Genomic DNA, 22,675 nt, shown 5'->3' on the forward strand with positions numbered 1-22,675 from the left:
TTGTTTGTCTGGGTTTTCGTGTTGTGCTTTGTTGTTTTATATATGCGATGTCTGTACACCGCCCCGAGTCCCTGCGGGGAGAGGGGGCGGTTTATAAATTTAATAAACTCAAACTCAAACTCTGCGTCTTTCTTACCTCGCTTTGTGTAAATTTTATATGACCTCTCAGCCAACTCTGAAATTTGCTTCACTGCTGCTCATTCGACCTTCTGCAACTGAGATAGGGCGCAGGGGATCCTGGGAGTCACAGTCAGAGAGGGTCCCTCCCGGAGCCCGAGGCCTGATCTGGTGGGCAGACAGAGAAGTGGAGGCTATGCCAGTATTGACCTGCCCAGAAGGCCTGTGAGAGGCGGAGGCTTTTGCCTTCCTCCCCGGGCAGACTTGGGACCGTCCTCCGGGGAAGGGGACAAAGTCATGACACACTTCTTTCTTTCGCCCCTTCAGGACAGAGGAAGGAAAGAAACACTGCCTGAGAGGAGGCTCTGCAGAGCAGCCCTGCCCTCTCCTGGCACAACTTCCCCAGGAGACTGGGGGGGGAAGGCCTGGACGTCCAGGGCTGCAAGAGGGAAGAGCCAAGCGGGACCCTGGGAAAGGGGGCTCTCTGGAGGAGCTGCGGAGAGAAGGAAATGGGCGGAGACCACAAGACGGGCCTGGAGGGTGGAGAGTCCTTTGTAACAGGTAGAAGACTTGGGAATCCCCAAGGATCCAGGAGGGAGAGAAATTGCACAAATGCCTGGAATGTGGAAAAAGCTTCAGTCAGAAAGAAAAGCTTTATGTACATTAAATAATCCACTTAAAAGAGAAACCTAAATGCCCAGAATGTGAGAAATCCTTCAAAACAAAAGAAAACCTCAAAGACCATCTGAGAATCCACATGGGAGAAAAACCTTATAAATGTATGAAGTATGGAAAGAGCTTCAATCGGAGGAGCAGCCTTTATAAACATCAAAGGATCCACTTGGGAGAAAAACCTCATACATGCTTGGAGTGTGGAAAGAGCTTCAGTTCTTTGAGAAACTTTTACAGACATCAAAGGATCCATTCAGGAGAAAAACCACAGAAATGCCTGAAGTGTGGAAAAAGCTTCTGTCAGAAAGGACACCTCAGTTGACACCAAAAAATTCACTCGGGGAAAAAAGCCCTACAAATTCCTTCAGTGTGGAAAGAGCTTAATAGTGGGTGGACAACTCCATAAAAGTGGGGAGTCAGGAGGGAGATGCACGGAGAAGGAGGAAGAGGTGGGAACAGCAGAGATGTCCTTTGTACCGGACAGAACTCAGAAATCACCAAACAATCCACAAGGGAGAAAAGAAATATGAATGCACAAAATGTGAAAACTCCTGCAGAACAAATGAACCTCTTGTAAACTATCATAGAATACATTTGGGAGAAAAACCATCTAAATTCTTCATGTATGGAAAGACCTTCGGTAAGAGGGGAAACCTTTGTACCTATGAAATAATTCCCTCAGAAGAAAAGCAATATAAATGCACAGTATGTGAACATTCCTTCAAAAGAAAGGCAAATCTCAAAAGCCATCTAAGAACTCACACAGGCAAAGAATCGTATAAATGCCTGGAGTGTGGACAGATCTTCAGTCGGCTGGCAAACCTTTATACCCATCCATTCAGGAGAAAATGTACACAAATGCCCAAAGTGTGGGAAATGCTTCAGCCAGAAGAGCAGCCTTTTAAGACATCAACTCATCCATTCAGGAGAAACACCTATAAACGCCTGGAATGCGGAAAGAGTTTTACTGACAGTGGAAACCTCCGGCGACATCAACGGATCCATACAGGGGAAAAAACCGTATCAATGCTTGGTGTGTGGAAAGGGTTACTACAACAGCAGAAATCTTGATCGACATCAAGCAGTTCCCTTGGGAGAAAAACCCTTTGAATGTCTGGAGTGTGGAAAGAACTTCATTAGAAATGAAAATCTGAAAAAAAAATCAGAAGAATACATGCAAAAAACTGGGTTAATTCCTTGAACGTGAAAAGAGCTTCCTTCAAAATGAAAATCTGAAAATACACCAAAGAATACGCATGAAATAAAACCCGATGAAACCTTGGGAGTGTGGATTGAGTGCTCTACGGAGGGCAGCTACCTCTATTAGTATTAAAGAAAACTGCAAACATGCCTGAAATATATGTTTCAATAATGATGTGTAGGTCTCAGTAAATACAAACTCACAGAGAAGAACGTTTATAAATGTGTGGAATGTGAAAAACTGTTAAGAACAAATGGAAATCTCCAGAACAAGTAATAATCTGCAGTTGCTATTCCAATTTCGGGAGCCCGTTTGCCTTCTCGCACACAAGTCTACACAGGGATTCAACGGGGTTAATTCCCTGTCTTAGAAGCATAACTTTGCTTCACATCGTGCTCCGTATAACCCACATAGCTTCCTTCAAGGACCCCTATAAGTCAACGTAGCAACTGCCAGTAACTTCCTGCTGCTCCTTTCCTTGAAGGTCACTCCCATCACAGGGCTGGAGTATCCCCGGGAGTTGGTGCAAATGGTCTCCTTGGAAGAAGCAGCTCAGGGAGAAGGAAGCTTGGAAGAAGCTGTAGGAAAAAAAATCCTATATTTTACAGAACGGTGTCTCAGCTGTACTCACAAAGCGCTTGGTTCCACCCTTTGGTTAACAAAACACATAAAGCAACATGCCCCAACAAAACAAACCTTTATCATGGCTTAGCACCAGATCTAGCACGTTGGGACAGTCCCGCTGCCACAAACAAGAGCAAAAAGGGCGTTCATTTGCCAGACGGTGCGATGTTCACAATGCAACTGGACGTCCAGGACTCATGCCAACTTCCACATGTTTCCATCCTCCAAAGTCCCAGAATTACCAGTGTTGACCATGCCAGCTGCGGAATTCTGGAAGCCGCAGTGTGTGGTTACGCCAGACTGGGGAAGGCTGCTTGAGAAGGAAGGAAGGCCATTTGCCCGCATCCTAAGACAGGAGATGCTGCTCCTAATTGTCAAAAATCTACCCAGTGGCAAAGATGACAAGAGATAGAATTTTGCCACCCAAAAGACTCGGCTTTGAGGTTTCATCTCCGGGCCAAACGCAGGGACAACGGAGTCCAGAGGGCAATCGCCGGGGTCCCCAGAAACACATGCTTGGGTTTAGGAAAAAAAGAGAATAATGGAACCGAAGGGGCTGCCGCCGTCAAAGAGGGACCCCCCTTTTGTGGAGACGCCGGCTTCTTCGGACCCTGTCTGGGCTGCTGTGGTCTGAGTCGACATCCGTTCCAGGCTCCTGAAAAGACGAAAAGATTCACAGATGCAACCTAAGACCAACTGTAGACAGAGACAGATTCCTGGGCCTGGCCTATTGCCTGCATCCTTTGCTCCACAAACCAGCATTCTCTGTGCGGTTTCAGTCTCCCTCCCCCGCCAATTCCTGACGAATGGATTCAACTCTCAGGATTTCCCCAAGTGGCAGAGCCAAGGTTGAGAATTTTACTATTGGATATTTCTTTTCTTGGTCACCAAGAAACATGGAAGGTTCACACCCACCCACACCCACACCCAGATGTTATCGTACCCAGAAGGTCCCGATATACCCTCCAAATATTGGAAGATGCTCTCCTGTCTCTTCTGGTCCTTCTCTTCCCTAGACTAGCCAGGCCCAGTTCCTGCAACCGTTCATTGTATTTATTTATTATTTATTTTATTTCATTTTATTTCTAGACCGCCCCCTCTCCCCGAAGGGACTCGGGGCAGTGTACAGGTGCCAGATTAAAAACCATACAGATAACAATAAATATAATTAAAACCGGATTAAACTTTAAACCCCTGTACAAATTTATAAAAATTAAAAACTTAGCTTTAAGACCAACCTGTAAAATTTTAAAATACAGACTGAGGTGGGAGAGCTGGAGTTAGGCCAGGCCGGCTAGATTCAACAGGTGGGTTTTGAACTTCTTGCGGAAGGAGCGGAGGTCCGTGGTTGTTCTAATATAGTATGTTTTAGCCTCCAGTCCCCTCACCCTGTTGGTTACTCTGCACTCTTTCTAGAGTCTCAACCTCTTTTTTATAGTGTGGTGACCAAAACTGGATACGGTATTCTAGGTGTGGCCTTACTAAGGCTTCATAGAGTGGTCTTAGTACCTCCCTTGATCTTGATTGAATCCCTCTTGTTAATGCAATTTAGGATTGCATCGGCTTTTTGGGCTCCTATTTAGTTGTCCACTAAGACTCCAAGATCCCTCTGCCAGTTCCCGCTATTAAGCCTGGTTTCACCCAGTCTACATGCGTCCTTTTGGTTGTTCTTGCCTAAGTGCAAGACTTTACTTTTCCCTACCTTGGGTTTCATTTTGTTCGATAGGGCCCAGGGTTCAAGTCTGTCAAGATTCATCAGGTTACTTGCAGGACCACCTGTCTGCCATTTGCTTTTGCTCACCCCAGAATGAATGAAGGGTTGGGCACTCTCTGCAATCCCCCTATTAATTAAGCAGCATCATTTTGGGGTACCCAGCCGTTCTCCCTTCTACATCACAACACCTGTCTGTGTGGTACAGGAACCTGCTAAGGTCCAGGTGCCTTCAGCCCTCTCGGCCTTGCGGAAGGGCCTACAATCTTGATCGATCTTTGGACAATTTTGGCTGGGCTGCCAAATTGAGTTCTTGTTATTGTTCTGCAGTTCTTTTTACTATTTACAAACACATTGTTTTAAAGATCTCCGAGATGCTGCTTGTAGCTGTTGATTTGTATTAATTATGTTGTTTTCTTCGTCGAGGTTTGATTCCTTGTTTTACACCCAGGGTCAATTTATAGGTGCGGCCAGTGGTGAAATTCAATTTTTCTTTACTACCAGTACTGTGGGCGTGGCAGAGGAAGGATACTGCAAAATCCCCATTCCCTCCCCACTCTGGGACCAGCCAGAGGTGGTATTTGCTGATTCTCTGAAGTACTCAAAATTTCCGCTACCGGTTCTCCAGAACCTGATGGATTTCACCCCTGGGTGCGGCCATAAATAGCAATAGCACTTATATCCCGCTTTACAATGCTTTATAGCCCTCTCTAAGCAGTTTACAGGGTCAGCTTATTGCCCCCAACAATCTGGGTCCTCATTTTACTCACCTTGGAAGGATGGAAGGCTGAGTCAACCTTGAGCCGGTCAGAATTGAACTGCCAAATTGCAGGCAGCCAGCAATCAGCAGAAGTAGCCTGCAATACTGCAGTCTAACCACTGTTCTACCATGGCTCTTAAATTGTGTTACTTGTAGTAAGATACCACAGGTCTACTTAGAAAAAAGCACTAAAATCTCTCTTTTAAGGATTCCCACCACCAAGATTACCTCTAGTTCCTCGCTGGCCTCCCTTATCTCAGTAGGGCCATCTCTGGTTGCTTCTCGGGGTTCTCCCTCAGCTTCCTCCTCCTCCTCTTCTTCCTCCTCCTCTTCCAAAGACGAGCTGGACTCTTCTCCCTGGCTGCTCTCCCACCACCTGCCCCCCGAGAGGGTCGTGGCCACCCTGGGAGGGGGCAGCGCGGCCAGAGCAGCTGGGAAACTAAAGGCCGCCATGAACCGTTCTCTCAGGAGCCGATAGGCAGGGTTGTCCTGGAGCTTGTGGCGCACCATGTCCCTCAAGGCCTCCAGGTCTGGCTGGCCGGCCTCTTCCCGCCGCCCTTCGTGGTCCAGAAGAGAGGCAGCGCTCTGCTCCAGGGAAGATTTATTTAGCAGCAACCCCGAGAGGGTTTTCAAGCTGCACAGAAACGGGGGCAGATACGGAAGGCCCCTTCTCAGTGAGGGAGCCCTGGCCTCCCGGCTCTCCTTGGCCCATGCCTTCACTGCCGGCTCTGCTTCTAGGGAAAGGAGACGGGAAAGGGGACAGGCTGCGCCCTCCTGGGGTGGGCATCGCATGGGGCAGGCCTGTGGGGCTGGGTCAGAGGGGACCTCCAGCGTGGCTGGGCCTTGATTGGGATGGGGCGGGGGCAAAGCCTCTGAATTGGGGGTGCTGGTGGCAGTCCCTCTGAAGACACTGCAAAGCAAGGAAGGTGCCCCGGCACCAGCAGGGGACGGAGGGCACCCCGGTTCTGTGGAGTTCCCAAGAAGCGGTGGAGGAGGAAGAGGGGGAACATCCGTCAGCCGAGTGCCTGCATCGCTCTGTGGGCAGCCAGAAGGAAAGGGAGGTCCCTCCACCACCGGAGCTCCCATAGTTGGGATTGGGATCTTGGCCGAGGTCTCCGCAGGCTGGCTGGGATTTGGCGGAGTAGCAGAGCCACTGGCCAGTGGCTTTTCGTGACTGGGGATACTCAGCAGGGTGACCGGGAGAAGGCCTTGAGGGGTCAGCACCCAGCTGATGGGCAGGGTGGGTTGGACAACTGCACTGGGCTGAGAGTGGGAAGCTACCAGGTGGGGTAAAGCACCAGAGGCCGGAGAGGGGCAAAGAGCATCTCCCGGGATGGAGTTCACGTTAGCAAGAGTCCCCGCAGGCGTTCCGGCCACTTTAGGATCCCCCTGATGCACAAAGCTCTCTTGGCCAGCGTCTCTGCCTTCTTCTCTAGCGGCCTCGTCCTTGTCCCCATTGCAAGGAAGGGTCCTCTCCTGAGAGCCCCCCGCCAGGTCTGTTGGAGGGGCTGAGTCCCTTCCAGGCAATGTCCCCAAGGGCATGGAAGCTGACGCAGGAGGCGGCCTTGGTGACGCCTGGCTGGCCGTGGGAGCAGGGGGGCAGTTGGCCAATGGGGCGGCGGGAGCCCTTGTTTGTGGGACCATGACAGAGGTAGAGAGGAGCAGCTGAGGGGTGAGGAAGACCCTCTTCTGGGCACTCTTCCTGGCTGTCTGCTCGCGCAGCCTCTTCTCCCGCAGCAGCTCCGAGACGGTTTTCAGCTTGGGGGCCGGGCCAGGTGGCGAACGGGCCTTCCATGTGTTGGTGGGGATGGGCCCCTCTTTAGCCTTCAGGGGAATCAGCTTCTTGTTGATCTGGCTGCTGGCCGATGGGAGGCCGGGCTGAGCTGGGCAGAAATAAAGCAGAAACTCCAACTTCGGATCTTTGCAGGCACTCAAAAAAAACCCCCCAAAACCTGCTTCATAAAGCCCTCCAGCTGTGCCATTTGAGACAGGACACAATCCTGTTAGAGTCCAAGGTTCTCCTCCTTGCCTTCTGTCCTTCCATCACCTGCCAGGCCCTGACTTCAAAGAGTCCCAATCCTCCAAGGGGCAGCCCTTTGGCTCTGGAATCTCAGCCAGCCCCTGGAGTAGGACCAGTGGTGGGATTCAACATTTTTTACTACCGGTTCTGTGGGCGTGATTTGGTGGGCATGGCATGGCTTGGTGGGTGTGGCTTGGTAGGCGTGGCAGGGGAAGGATACTGCAAAATCCCCAATTCATCCCGACCAGCTGGGACTCGGGAGGCAGAGAATAGATGGGGGCGGGGCCAGTCAGAGCTGGTATTTACCAGTTCTCCGAACTACCGTATTTTTTGGAGTATAAGATGCAACATTATTTTGAAAAAATTGCACTCTGCAGACCTTCCAAACCCTCTGAATGCCTCCTTTTTTTTGTGAAAAATGGAGCATGCATAGGCTTTGGGGAGGCTTGTAGGGTGCTCCTGGGGGCCCGGAGGGGGCAAAAACGAGCAAAAAAAGACCCATTTTTTTGAGAAAACGGGCCAATTTTTTGCCAAACAAAGAGCATGCATAGCCTTTAGGCAGTTTGTAGAGTGCTCCTGGGGGCTGGGGAGGGCGATTTCTGCCCTCCCCAGCCCCCAGGAGCACCCTACAAGCCCCCCAAACCCTCTGCACGTCCATTTCTGCAAAGGGGGCGGGGTCTCAGGAGGCAAAAAAATGCTGTATTCAGTGTATAAGACGCACCCAAGATTTTCACCCTCTTTTTTTTGGGGGGGGGGGGGGAAGGTGCGTCTTATACGCCGAAAAATACGGTACTCAAAATTTCCACCACTGGTTCTCCAGAACTGGTCAGAACCTGCTGAATAACCACCTCTGACTAGAATCCTCTTGGCTCAGTTTCACCTTCAGGCACCTGCTCCTGCTATTGGGGGAAAATAGGTGGGAAGCAGGTAGGCAGGGGCCACAGTGAGATCCAGTGCAAGGAAAGGCCTCTGACAGCAGCCTGGGGAGTTTGGAGCCTGAGATGTGAGCACAGGTCCTCAGTATCCCATCTTACGCCCAGGCTGGCGGCGCTCCTTGGACCTGGCATGCCCAAAGATTGGCACTTGGACCCGGCAAGGTCTGCAAAGTAGGCCGGGAATCAGCACCCTCCACCCCGTGTTCTGCCGAGAAACTGGAAGCAAAAACAGGAGGAGACACACACCTTTGGCATCCTGGGACGACGAGGGCTACGAAGGAAAAGAGAATCGGCGTCAGAGACTGGCAGGCTCTTCCCCTGCCCCTATGGTTATCTAACGGACTCAGGGGCAATAGCGATCCCAGAATGACTTTTCCCGCAAACTCTCCCACACTAAAAATGCAGGCAATGATCTGGGACCTTGTGCTTGAAAAGCAGAACATTCTGCTTGGGGGATTTGTTTAGTAAGCTATGAACCTATTTCTGAACTATCATCATTATCATCTTTTAACGACCCCATAATCCCTTGCGGGGTGGACTCTGGGGCAACTGAATGGAGCGGAGTGTTTACTGGCCGGATGCCCTTCGTGTTGCCAGAGCAGAGTTTTGTTCAGCAGATATATTTTCATGGTGCCGAGAGAGAGAAATACCTGCCTCCACCTAGGATCGAACTCACAGCCTCCGGATTATGAGGCGAGAGCTCCACCTCTAGGCCTACCACACCACTCTACCTATTTCCGTTCTATGATTTCCAGAAAATCTATCCACCCTAATTGTAGTGAAGGACTCCTAATATCGCCTCTTTTGCTTTGCCAAGAAGAAAATCCCCCAAGGATGAAGGTGAGGGCCTTCCCACTGATGCCCAAGAAGCCAACTGTGAGCAGGGATTCCAGCTCTCCATGGCTTCCCCGTTAACAAGGATCTCATCCCGCCTGTCCTCCCCCCCTCCCCCCCTTGGTCTTAAAGAAGAGATGCAAAGGAGACCAGACCTGCTTGTTGTTGCCCACAGGGGCAACCATGGCCTTCAGCAGCTCCGGCTGCCGGGATTTCCTCTTCTGAATCACCTTCATGCAGCCGTCCACGTCGATGTGAAGGAGCTGAGAGAAAGAGAGGGAGGGAGGGATCAGTCTCTGGTGAGGCAAAAGGCTCGGACGAGAAAGGAAGAGCATCCTCAGAAAAGCCTGGCGGTGCAGACAATGTTAGTGTAAAATTGGAGGTGGTGACCCTTGAAAGAGCTGCATGCAAGGAAATTTCATTTTTAATGCATGCCATTTAGTGTACATTTCTATTCTATTTCTATTCTATTTCTATTCTATTTCTATTCTATTTCTATTCTATTTCTATTCTATTTCTATTCTATTTCTATTCTATTTCTATTCTATTTCTATTCTATTTCTATTCTATTTCTATTCTATTTTATTCTAATTCAATCCTAATTCAATCCTAATTCTATTCTATTTCTATTCTATTCTTATTCTATTCTAATTCTATTTCTATTCTAATTCTATTCTATTTCTATTCTAATTCAATCCTATTTCTATTCTATTTTATTCTATTTCTATTCTAATTCTATCCTATTTCTATTCTTATTCTATTCTATTCTATTCCATTTCTATTCTCATTCTAATTCTATTTCTATTCTAATTCTATTCTATTTCTATTCTAATTCAATCCTAATTCTATTCTTATTCTATTCTATTTTATTCTATTTCTATTCTAATTCTATTCTATTTTATTCTAATTCTATTCTATTTCTATTCTAATTCTATTCTATTTTATTCTAATTCTATTCTATTTCTATTCTAATTCTATTCTATTTTATTCTAATTCTTTCTATTTCTATTCTAATTCTATTCTATTTCTATTCTAATTCTATTCTATTTCTATTCTAATTCAATCCTAATTCTATTCTTATTCTATTCTATTTTATTCTAATTCTATTCTATTTCTATTCTATTTCTATTCTATTTCTATTCTAATTCAATCCTAATTCTATTCTTATTCTATTCTATTCCATTTCTATTCTAATTCTAATTCTATTTCTATTCTAATTCTATTCTATTTCTATTCTAATTCAATCCTAATTCTATTCTTATTCTATTCTATTCTATTTCTATTCTAATTCTATTCTATTTTATTCTAATTCTATTCTATTCTATTTCTATTCTAATTCTATTCTATTTCTATTCTAATTCAATCCTAATTCTATTCTTATTCTATTCTATTTTATTCTATTTCTATTCTAATTCTATTCTATTTTATTCTAATTCTATTCTATTTCTATTCTATTTCTATTCTATTTCTATTCTAATTCAATCCTAATTCTATTCTATTTTATTCTATTTCTATTCTAATACTATTCTATTTCTATTCTATTCTATTTCTATCCTATCCTATCCCATTCCACTTTCTCTTCTCTATCCTATTTCTATTCTATTCAGCGGGGGCGGATGAAAAGGGGCTTATGAGCATGTGGGAATCTGTCCAACCCAATCATGACTCGTGATGCCCACCAAACAGGTCACCTGCATGACCCACCCGATTTTAAAACCTTTTTTGCTGAACAGGACCGTTCAACAAAAACTGCCGTCTTTAAGCGAACCAGTGGATCACGACGGACACCTCTTTTTTTTCTTTTTTTTTTTTGGCCGAAAACTGGAAGCAAACGCCAGGTGTTGGTAAAAGCCATCATTACATGAGGCCAAGGGACCAAGGGATGCCGCAGACAGATCTTCAGTGCGGCTTGGTTGCCGAGTGCCTGGAGTGAAGTCGCACAACAAGAGCGAGGGGGGGCGGCAACTGCCAGAACTTTGAATCTGGGTCATAAACACCCCCACCGGTTGGTCCACTGGAATTTCAAACTATTGCTAAGCGACCGGTTGTAAACTCAAGGACTATCTGTAGTTCAACCATGGTTTCCTGCAACATTTGAGAAGGGAGAACCTGGATCAAAAAACAGAGGAGCCAAATGCCCCGGATAAGCCAAGACCAGGGTGGAAACTGAGGCCCAATTATGGGAAGGTACAAAATTCCCGCGCTGGCCGATCCCAAAAAATCTCGACGGAGCTCCTCTCGGAGACCTTTGACTTCTTGCCCCTCCTGGACTGAGACAACCTGTTCCCCCCACCATCTCCCCAAGGATGTCTGACTGGAGGCCGCTTGGCTGCAGGCCACCCACCTGAATCAGGAACGTGAACAACGGTGTGCTTGTGAGGTGGGCCGTCTGCAGCTGCCTGAAGATCACGTCCGCTGGAAGGAGAAAGAGAAAGAAGGTCTCAAACCCGTCGCCTTCTTTTTTCCTCACGGTGCTTCGGAGAATATTGTTCTCACGGAGGCTTCCCAAGAGCCTGAAGCAAACTCCTTGTCCCGACAAAAAAACCCTTTTATGAATTGACTGTGCTCCTTCACATCCAGCAAAGTCTTTCGAGGGAGGATTTGCGGTCACAGACCTTCTCTGGCTTGGAGAGCTGCCAGGCCGAGATCTGCAGAACTTGGCCAGGAGCCTCAGAGAGTCACGAACCAATGAAGTGAACTAATGGTCTCCTGCAAACTCCACTCCCCTTTCGCTCCTCTTTTATTTCCTCTGGGAGGGGCCATTCACCGTCCACCTCTGGCCTTACTCCCAAGTTGCTCCTTGTTCTTTAGCTGTTCCCTTCGTCTGGCAACTCTGCGCATGCGCACACTGGGAACAGGCTCCAGCTGTTCTTCTGCCTCACTCATGTCTGACTCCGAAGGCAGCTGATAACTGTCAGACGGCCCTGGCCCCCTCTCTGCCTCCGACACAGAGCCCTCATCAGAGCCTTCCCCAGACTCCAGGACTGGCCCATGTCCCTCCCCAACCTCCTCAGTGTCCGAATCTGCTGCCAGCAGCTCCACTGGCGAGCCACAACAAATAGGTTGACCCCCCTCTTCTTTGCGGCAGCCCGTCAAACATTGTAAGATGGCCACCATGTCACCCCTTGTTCTTCTTTTCATTCACTAGACATAATTCCTGTTTCTGCCCTCCCCGGCTGCAAATGGATGGTGAAAGGAACATCTCAACATCACATGAAGTCCACACATCTCCAAGATGTTAAGGTCAAGAAAAACCGCAGCAGAATAATGAGTTAAGAGTCATCTTCTTCATGGTTCACTCTCTCCGTTCTTTCAGTCTGCACTTTATAATACAATACAATACAATAGTAGAGTAGAGTTGGAAGGGACCTTGGAGGTCTTCTAGTCCAACCCCCTGCCTAGGCAGGAAACCCTTATGTTTCGCATTATGAGAAAACAATTTTGGGAGGATCACCCAGGTGGTTTCCTCTGAACGGATGTTCTCATTTCCCCCCCCCCCAACTTTTGACAGGTAGTTGCCGTCCCATAATCCACTACTTCTCATCCTATGAGCCACGGCAGCACAGTGGTTAGAGTGGAGTACTGCAGGCTTCTTCTGCTGACTGCCAGCTGCATGCAATTTGGCAGTTCAAATCTCACCAGGCTCAAGATTGACTCAGCTTTCTGTCCTCCCAAGGTGGGTAAAATGAGGACCCGGCTTGTTGGGGGCAAGAGGCTGACCCTGTAAACTGCTTAGAGAGGGCTGTAAAAGCACCGTGAAGCGGTATATAAGTCTAATTGGTATTGCTATTGTTCCTCCTTTTTTCCTTCCTTCCTTCCTTCCCTTCCTCCTTCCCATAACTCTGCCCACTGCCAGCCGTTCGATCCTGACTGGCTCAAGGTTGACTCGGCCTTCAATCTTGTCAAGGTGGGTAAAATGAGGACCCAGATTATTGGGGGGAATATGCTGACTCTGTAAACCACTTAGAGAGGGATGTAAAACGCTGTGAAGCGGAATATCAGTCTAAGGGCTATTGCTGTCTTGCCTTCCTGAGGGGGCCTCTTCCCTAACACGGTTCAGGAGTGGAGCCCAAGAGTCTCAAGAACCATACTGCGGGGATATTTTCACGGGGATTTCTGCACCTTGGAGGGCACGGCCTCATGGCCTTCTCTAAACTGACCCTTCGAGGCTTCCTTAGAGCTTGGATTGCAGGTACCTTTTGACTTGCGAGAAGCCACTTCCTTCATCCGGTGGGCCCACTCCTGCACCATGTTCCCAGCCCAGGGCGTGACTGCCACCATCAGTCTCCGGTAGAGTGTCGTCTTCCCCATCCCGTCCTTCTGCCGGACGGCTCCATTCGTCACACCGGCCGACAAGGCCAGCTGAGAACCTCTGGGGCCATCAGAGGAGCTGGAAGCAAAGCGTTTCTTTCTTCTGATTTCACGCTGGGAAGGACCAAGAAGAAGACATGTTTGTGCACGGAGGATTCATCCACCGAAGCTCTGGCCTTATGAGGACCTCATTCCAGAGACCTTGAGGTATGAAGGCATACCGTATTTTTGGGGAGTATAAGATGCGTATTAGTTTTTGGGGAGGAAAATAAGAAAAAGAAATTCTGCCTCTGCCTACCAACATCCTTTGGTATTCATCTGGCTAGCGTCCTTAGCATGCAGGCTGGTCAGTTTCAGCACATCAGCCTGATTCAGTATGAGGAGCCGATTGGCAGGATGGCTGGATGGTTGTCCCAGAGGTGCTTTTTTCAAGAGGCAACTGGATTTTCTTGTTTTTCTTTGAAGGCGTTTTCGCTTCTCATCCCAGAAGCTTCTTCAGCCCTGACAGGATAGTGGGGGGAATGGAAGGATTTATGCTCCTTGCAGACAGCTGGTCCTTTGCATCCTTTCAGAGCAGCGCTTCTCAACCTGTGGGTCGCGACCCCCTTGGGGGTCAAATGACTCTTTCACAGGGGTAGCCTAAGACCGTCGGAAAAAATACTTTATGGTTGGGCGTGACCACAACATGAGGAACTGTATTAAAGGGTCACGGCATTAGGAAGGTTGAGACGCACTGTTTTGGAGGGTCGTTGAAGCACTGGGATGAGACGGAGAATCTCTACAGATTTCTAGCTATGCAATTTGGGAGGAAGACTCTTGGAATGGGGTGGGAGGAGGAACAGATTCCCAGAGGGAAAAATTGCAGACTACAGGAACCATTTACACCACTCAGGTGATCCTGAGGGCACAATTAAACCTCCGGGTGGCTTCAAGGACCCTCTCAAAGGATGCCAAGGACCAGCTGTCTGCAAGGAATATAGATCCTTCCCTTCCCCACCATCCAGTCAGAGCTGAGGAAGCTTCTTGGATGAGAAGCGAAACGTCTTCAAGGAAAAAACCAGAAAGTCCAGTTGCCTGTTGAAAAAAAAGCACCTTTGGGACAATCCTGAAGGACTGAGGAGCTCCACAAGCATGATTTTACAATGTTTTTGCAGCAGCAGTTGTTAAGCAAATACTGTGGTTGTTACGTAAACCAATCGTTCAGTACCGGGGGTAGATTTACCAAAAACCACAAGTTGCTGATTTACAGTCGGAAAAGTGGTCCCATGACTGGGGGACCCTGCAAACGGCCACAAATGTGGCTGTGTGATTGAGTGCCCACTTTGGGGCTCAACTATCCAAACTTCAGACCCTTAAGCCCGGTCAGATGCAACTTCAAACAGTCACTAAGCTAGCGGTCATAAGTCAAGGACTACCTATACTTCTGGGGACTAAACAGAAGCAACAGGCAGACTTGAAACTTCCCTGACCGGAGTTTTTGAGCACAGGGGAACCCCCCCCCCCCTACCATCATCTCCTCCCTTGAAAAGTTGGGTGCTCAGAAGAAGCTTACATGTATAAAGATAGATCTGCTAAATGTTGGAAGCGTAGCCAACCATTGGGTTCATACTATCATATGTGGTGGACTTGCCCAAAAGCTAGAAAATATTGGACGAAAATACACACCTGGTTGGAAAAAAATGATAAAGCAGCATATGGACATGAAACCAGAGATATTTCTATGAGGTTTCTACCAGAAAAATATGATAAAAAGACTGTGGTTTTACATATGCTAACTGCGTCCAAAATCGTATTTGCGCAACAATGGAAACATGATGAGATTCCGTCAGATGAGAACATAACTAAGAAAATACTAGAATGCGCAGAAAGGGACAAACTAACACTAATTATTAAGGATAAAGAAGAAACGGAATATTTTTGGACGCGGGATATATTTTATCAATGGTTAGATAACAAAAACAGAAGTTAGAAAGGAAGCGATATAAAAAGAGGAAATGTTAATGCGGAGAGAATTTGACGACGAAGATGTTAGGTGCTATTGTAATTATATTAACATATCGTTAATATATTATATTATTATATCATTGGGATGAATATAACAACAAATATGTGGATGGTGACTGTTCAAATAACTGCACCCAGATCACACACTCTTTGATGGAAATGGTAATATAAATAAAACATGAAAAAAGAAGAAGCAGCAGCTTACGTTTCTCCTTTGCTGCTCGTAGCTGTTCCTCCTCAAGACCCTTTTCACATAAGCCAAGGAAACCCTCCACGTCTCCCTCGCCTTCCCAGAATTCTGCAGAAGAGGAGGAAGAAGAAGGTGTGTGTGGGGGGGGGGGGGGGAACGAACAAAGGAGAATTCACGCTTCAATTTTTAAACAAGGATTATACTCTTCATCCAGCAGAATTCAACTTGGTTCTTAACGGAGGAAGGCCTTACAGAAGAATTCCTTGGAGGGGTAAGCTCGGAAACTCTACATTCTTATTTCTTTTCACAGGAAAGTCAAACAGGCGGCTAACGTCGCCCTCTCAAGGACCGCGTTAAGAGTTTTCGCTGCGGCATGAGACGGGGCGGTTAGGCAGGGAAGTGCAAAGCATGCCGTTCTTGGCAGGGGTGGGCTTCACAACATTTAGCAAGGGGTTCTCTGCCCAGTTGCTGGGCGGCGTGGTCATGGTGGGCCTGGGCCTGGTGGACATGGCCTAGTCAGCCTTCTGCGCCACATGTGTGTGTGTTTTTTGCCCTCCACTTACCTGCGTCTCAAATGGGCTGCTTGGGGACTCCAGAGAGGGGAGGGGTGGGCAGGGCCAGCCAGGGGTGAATTTGGGGGTTCTCCGAACTGCACAGAATCTTAGTTAGATTTCTTTCTCATGGATTCTCTATGGGGTTCAGGTCAGATGAGTTTGCTGGCCAATCAAGCACAGTAATCCCACGGTCATTGAGCCAGGTTTGGGTGCTTTTGGCAGTGTGGGCAGGTGCCAAGTCCTGCTGGAAAATGAAGTCAGCGTCCCCATAAATCTTGTCTGCGGAAGGAAGCATGAAGTGCTCCAAAATCTCCTGGTAGACGGCTGGGTCGACCCTGGATTTAACAAAGCACAGTGGACCAACACCAGCAGATGACATGGCTCCCCAAATCAACACAGACTGTGGAAACGTCACACTGGACTTCAAGCATCTTGCAGTGTGTGCCTCTCCATTCGTCCTCCATACTCTGGGTCCTTGGTTTCCAAATGAGATGCAAACGTTGCTCTCATCGGAAAAGACGACTTTGGACCACTGTGCTTCATTAAGACCAGGGTCAACGCAGCCGTCTACCAGGAGATTTTGGAGCACTTCATGCTTCCTTCCGCAGACGAGATTTATGGGGATGCTGACTTCATTTTCCAGCTGCCCACACTGCCAAAAGCACCAAAACCTGGTTCAAGGACCGTGGGATTATTGTGCTTGACTGGCCAGCAAACTTGACTGACCTGAACCCCATAGAGAATCTACGGGGCATTGCCAAGAGAAAGAAGAGAGACATGAGAACGAACAATGCAGAAGAGCTGAAGGCCACTATTGAAGCATCCTGGTCTTCCATAACACCTCAGCAGTGCCACAGGTTGATAGCTTCCATGCCACGCCGCATTGAGGCCATAATTGCTGCAAAAGGGGCCCAAACCAAGTACTGAGTACATATGCATGCTTATACTTTTCAGAGGTCCGATATTGTTCTATGTACAATCCTTGTTTTATTGATTGCATGTAATATTCTAATTTTCTGAGATGGTGGATTTGGGATTTTTGTGAGCTGTAAGCCATAATCATCACAATTATGACAAATCACGGCTTGAACTATCTTGCTTTGCACGTAATGAGTCTTATCACATGTACTAGTTTCACCTTTTAAGTTGCATTACTGAAACAAATGAACTTTTGCACGATATTCTAATTTTTTGAGTTTCACCTGTATGTGCCAGTCGTTCCTGACTCTAGGGGGCAGTGCTCATCTCCGTTTCACAGCCGGAGAGCCAGCGCTGTCCGAAGACTTCTCCGTGGTCATGTGGCCGGCATGACTCAACGCTGAAGGCGCACGGAATGCTGTTCCCTTCCCACCAAAGGTGGCTCCTATTTTTCTACTTGCATTTTTTTACGTGCTTTTGAACTGCTAGGTTGGCAGAAGCTGGGGCAAGTCACGGGAGCTCCCTCTGGCGCTAGGGATTCGAACCGCTGACCTTTCTGATCGACAAGCTCAGCGTCTTAGCCACTGTGTCCCTATAATAGTCCTCCTAGTCATATTTTAATAGTACTTTTAGGATTTCCCCCTCTGCAAAAATGGTAACTCAGTGGTCTCTGGAAACCACAACCAAAATTAGGGGGAGTCACCTATAGCTGGCATTTTAGGTACCGTACACCCAGTGTGTGTGTATGTGTGTCCTTTTTTACCTCGCTCCCTTTCATTTGAGCCAATGCCGAAGTCTCTGGGATGAGGGCAACGAGATCTTCTGTCCCCTGGCCCTCTTCCGGACCCAGCAGAGCTCCAGAGTCCATCCGCCGCTCCCTGTTGACATCAAAACCCTTGGAAAGCCGAGTGACAGCGGGCAGCTCTCCGGGGTTGGCTTCAGAGACCTCTTTCCTGGCAGGGACCCAGAGATCCAGGCTGGGAACTCTCCAGCGGCCTCCCCCTTTGGTCTGATGGGCCTTGGGCCTCCCGTCCTCAGCACCGTCTGTATCCAAATCAGGCTCTGCATAGTCACTGCTGGAGTCTGAGGGGCTGGAGCTCCATCGGTGGACACGTCTGCGCCTTGGATGACATTTGCTTCCTTGTTTCTTCCTCCTGTACTTCTTTAACACAAAGCAGAGAGAGCTGCCACACAGAGCGAGAAGGCACTTGGGGAGGGTGTGTGTTACTGCAAAACTAGCATTACCCTTTCCTTCCAAAGCAGGTAGATCCTCCGGTGTATTATTGCTATTATATCTTTGATATCTATTCATTTCTGATGCTCCAAATGATTAGAAACAATAAACCTCTGATCTTAAAAGGAAGAATCACTGCTTGTGTTGTTGTCTTTGTTTCCTATTGGGATTTTCTTATGACACAATGAACTATATAGATTTAAACAACATATAAAACAAAAACCACGGCATCGGGAAGAGATGAACTCACTCTATACCCCAGCAAGATTTTCCACTTGCTTAGGCACTGAGACCCGGAGCGGTGGGGCAACTCCGAGGCTATTTTTGCCCAGTGGCCTAAAAAGAGAAGAGAACAAAGGAATTACTTCCTCCTGACCTTCCAGGAACTAAAATAATCTGTAAGCACAGAGCAGGCTTGTCTACGGAGATCCTCCGTCATGGATGGTTGTCTCAAAGGTGCTTTTTTTCAAGAGGCAACTGGACTTCCTGGTTTTTCTTTGAAAACCTTTCACTTCTCATCCAAGAAGCTTCCTCGGTTCTTTAGTACCAAAGAAGCTTTCTTGGATGAGAAGCAAATCCTCTCCAAAGAAAAACCAGGAAGTCCATCCAGTTGCCTCTTGAAAAAAAGCACCTTTGGCACTGGGCGGCTTTTCTGAGGATCGCTCCCAGAAACAACCCTGCCTCTCTTGCAGGGAAGGGGGCTAAGAAAACTTTAAAAAGTCATCCGAAATGAAGGATGACGTCCAATAATGCAAGGCAAGCATTGATTTTTAAAGCGCCCATCGCAGAAGCTGGGACAGGACGTATAGCCAGCTTTCCGCTCTCTGTGCAAAAAATCAAAACAATGGAAAGAGCATCAGGTTTAGAATAGAATAGAGCTGGAAGGGACCTTGGAGGTCTTCTAGTCCAGCCCACTGCTCAAGCAGGAGAACCTATACCATTTTAGATAAGTGACTGTCTAGACCAGGGGTGTCCAAACTTGGGAACTTTAAGACTTGTGGACTTCAACTCCCAGAATTCCCCAGCTGGGGAATTCTGGGAGTTGAAGTCCACAAGTCTTAAAGTTCCCAAGTTTGGACACCCCTGGTCTAGACTCTTCTTAAAAAGCTCCAGTGATGGAGTGACCACTATTTCTGGTAGCAAGCTGTCCCAGTGGTTAATTGTTCTGTTAAGAAGGGTCTCCTTAATTCCAGGTTGCTTCTCTCCTTGATTAGTTTCCCTCCATTGTTTCTTGTCCTGCCTTCTTTGGTGCTTTGGAGAATGTTTTGACTCACTCGTCTTTGTGGCAGACCCTCAAATATGATAATACTGTCATCACGTCACCCCTAATTCTTCTTTTCTTTAGACTAACCAGACGCCATTCCTGCAGCCGTCCTTCATATGTTTTAGTCTCCGGGCCTTTGATCATTTTAGTTGCTCTTCTCTGCACTTTTTCCAAAGTCTCAACCTCTTTTTTATAATGTGGTGACCAAAACTGATTGCAGTAGTCCAGCTGTGGTCTTACTAATTCAATTCCATTTCAATTTATTTGATTTCTAGACCGCCCCCTCTCCCCAAAGGGACTCGGGGCGGTGTACAGGCAGCAAATTAAAAAACCGTACACATAAGAATAGATACCATTAAAATCAAATTAAACCTTAACCCCTGTACAAATTATAAAAATTAAAACTCGGCCTAAAACCAACCCGACGGGTTTTTAATCTTGTAATTTTAATTAGGGGATTTTAAATTGCAATCTTAATTCTATTTCCATTTATCTGTCTACCTCCTCCACGTATACGTCTATGTTTATGTGTATGTACTGTCTATATTTGTATTATATGTGTTTTTATTGTACGCCGCCCCGAGTCCTTCTGGAGAGGGTGCGGCTAATAAATAAAATTTTATTATTATTATTATTATTATTATTATTATTATTATTATTATTATTATTATTATTATTATTATTATTATTATTAATAATAACCCGTAAAATTTAAAAATCCCGACTGAGAGAGAGATCCCGGAGAGCTGGGATTAGGCCAGGTCGGCTAAATTGAACAGGTGGGTTTTAAGCTTCTTACGGAAGGAGCGGAGGTCCGTGGTTGTTCTAATATCAGGGGGAAGGTCATTCCAGAGGGTCGGGCCCATCACAGAGAAGGCCCTTCCCCTGGGCGTCGCCCGCTGGCACAGCCTAGTGGACGGCACCCGGAGGAGTCCCTCTCTGTGTGAGCGGATCGGCCGCAGGGATGTATGGGGCAGGATTTTGTAAAGCAGCACTAAGGCTTCATGTGACTGACAATCTTCCTTAGCAGATTAACAGAGTTGGAAGGGATCTTGTAGGTCATCTAGTCCAACCCCCACACCCACGCCCAAGAAGGAAACCCTACACCATTTCTGACAAATGGCAGTCCAAACTTTCCTCTGGGAGTTCATGTGAAGCCACTAATACCCCTTGGAGAACTAACAGGGCACCTCTAGGGCCTGCTGCCCCCCTCCCCCCCCAACAGGGCAAGGGCACAAGCCCCCCGTCCCCCCCTCCATCTTGGTCAGGAGCCCCCTCCCCTTACCGCTGCCGTATTTTTCGGTCAGTTCAATCAGTTTCTTTTCCTCCTCTTCGCTCCATTTCCCCTTCTTTATGTCGTAGTGCAAGGAATGCAGGTACCTGCAGTTGTAGGTAGAGAGGAAAGCAAGGGGTTATGCTGGATCACGGGGACCCTTTTGACACACAGGCAGCCCTTGAACTGCAACCATTCATTTAGGGACTGTTCAGAGTTACGACGGCACTGAGAAAACCTCAAGAGAGCATTTTTCACATTTTGCACTGCGGCATCCCCTTAAGTCATGTGATCAGAATTTGGATGCTTGGCAACTCACATTTATGACCGTTGCAGTATGATCCCCTTTTGCCACCTTCTGGCAAGCGAAGTCAGGGGGGGGGGGGGAGCCAGATTCACTTAACAACTGCATTGCCAACTTAACAACTGCAGTGATTCATTTTAACAACCATCAGAAAATTCCTCCCTATTTCCAGCTTGAATCTCTCCTTGTTCAGTTTCCATCCATTGTTCCTTGTCTGGCCTTTGGGTGCTTTGGAGAATAGCTTCACCCCCTCAAATATTGGAAGATACTTTCCTGTCTCCCCTGGTGCTTCTCTTCACTAGACTAGCCATGCCCAGTTCCTGCAACTGTTCATCGTGTGTTTGAGCCTCCAGTCCCCTCATCATCCTGGTTGCTCTTCTCTGCACTCTTTCTAGAGTCTCGACCTCTCTTTTATAGTCTGGTGACCAAAACTGTATGCAGGATTCTAGGTTTAAACTTACTAAGGCTTTATAGAGTGGTAGTAGTACCTCCCTTGATTTTGATTCTATCCCTCTCTTAATTTAGGATTTCATTGGCTTTTTTGACTGCCACCGCAGGCTCTCGGCTCATATTTAACTGGTTGTACACCAAGACTCCAAGATCCCCCTGCCAGTTCCCGCTATTAAGCCTGGTTTCACCCAGTCTATATGCGTCATTTGGGTTTTTCTTGCCTAAGTGCAAGACTTTACTTTTCTCTACCTTGGGTTTCATTTTGTTCGATAGGGCCCAGGGTTCAAGCCTGTCAAGATCCATCTGGATCTTGAGCCTATCTTCTACGGCTGGCTAATACTGCCTGCTTAATATCATCTGCAAATTTGGTAGGTTCCCCTTCTATTCCCTCATCTAAGTTATTTATGAAGATATTGAAGAGTCCTGGGCCTAAGACAGAATTCTGTGGTACCTCACTGCCTCCTTCCCTCCATGTAGACATAGACCCGTTAAGGACTACTCGTTGAGTATGGTTTGTCAGCCAGTTAAAAATCCATCTGATGGCGATGCTACCTACTCCACGTTTTTCTAGCTTACCAAGAAGTAGGTTGTGGTCTACTTTGTCGAATGCCTTGCTGAAATCTAAGTATGTTATGTCCACAGTATTTCACTGGTCTACTAATTTAACACAGGGTAAATCTTGAGTAGCAACCCTCCAATTCAAACAGCCAAAGTGGGACTTACCTGTCTCGGCACTGCAGGTCATTTCTCCCAGGCACCTCTGCCCGGATTTTATACCAGTCCCGCTCTCCGTACTTTGCCACGGCCTTCAAGAGCAACTGGAAAGACAAGGAAAAAGGGGACGGGAGCCAAGTGAACGTGTGCTGCTGGTGGAGGAAGAGGGGTGCCCCTGCCCTCCTTCAAACATAGTGAGGAAATCAAGAAAAAGCAGTTTGGGCAAAAAATACACAGTTTGCTAGCAAAGATAGGAGGGAACCATGTCGATTTTAAAGCTGAACTGTTTTCATTAGGGATGATATCAGAAAAAATTTGATAAGGGAAGTGTGTATTTAGTATTACATATCTTAACAGCAGCGAGGATTATCTTCTCACAATATTGGAAAGACGAAGAAACACCTCAAGGTGAAGAGATAAGATTAAGAAGTGAGAAATGAACAGACTGACACTGAAAATCAAACAGAAAGAAGACACAGAATATTATCAAACAATACCGTATTTTTCGGATTATGAGATAAGACGCACTAATGTATAAGACGCACTTAACTTTTCAAAGAGGTAAGTCAGGAAAAAATGTTTCTA

The 22,675-nt window shown here is 47.1% G+C and overlaps 1 protein-coding gene across 1 annotated transcript in view; it reads right to left on the reverse strand.

Moving 5' to 3' along the window:
- Positions 1-2,670: 2,670 nt before the first annotated feature.
- Positions 2,671-22,675, reverse strand: part of SNAPC4 (small nuclear RNA activating complex polypeptide 4) — a 36,130-nt gene continuing 16,125 nt past the window's right edge. Inside the window, exons 13-23 of the mRNA XM_081967191.1 lie at positions 22,100-22,194; positions 20,635-20,729; positions 18,336-18,421; positions 17,615-18,013; positions 15,395-15,487; positions 13,071-13,299; positions 11,219-11,289; positions 9,030-9,137; positions 8,287-8,311; positions 5,314-6,968; positions 2,671-3,269 (exon numbers count right to left, since the gene is read on the reverse strand). Of these exons, the coding sequence (XP_081823317.1) occupies positions 3,180-3,269; positions 5,314-6,968; positions 8,287-8,311; positions 9,030-9,137; positions 11,219-11,289; positions 13,071-13,299; positions 15,395-15,487; positions 17,615-18,013; positions 18,336-18,421; positions 20,635-20,729; positions 22,100-22,194 (2,946 nt within the window). The 3' untranslated portion in view covers positions 2,671-3,179. The remainder of the gene's footprint in view (positions 3,270-5,313; positions 6,969-8,286; positions 8,312-9,029; positions 9,138-11,218; positions 11,290-13,070; positions 13,300-15,394; positions 15,488-17,614; positions 18,014-18,335; positions 18,422-20,634; positions 20,730-22,099; positions 22,195-22,675) is intronic.

This window comes from Natrix helvetica, assembly GCF_964273705.1.
Source record: "Natrix helvetica genome assembly, chromosome: 15".
Classification (NCBI taxonomy): Eukaryota; Metazoa; Chordata; class Lepidosauria; order Squamata; family Natricidae; genus Natrix; species Natrix helvetica.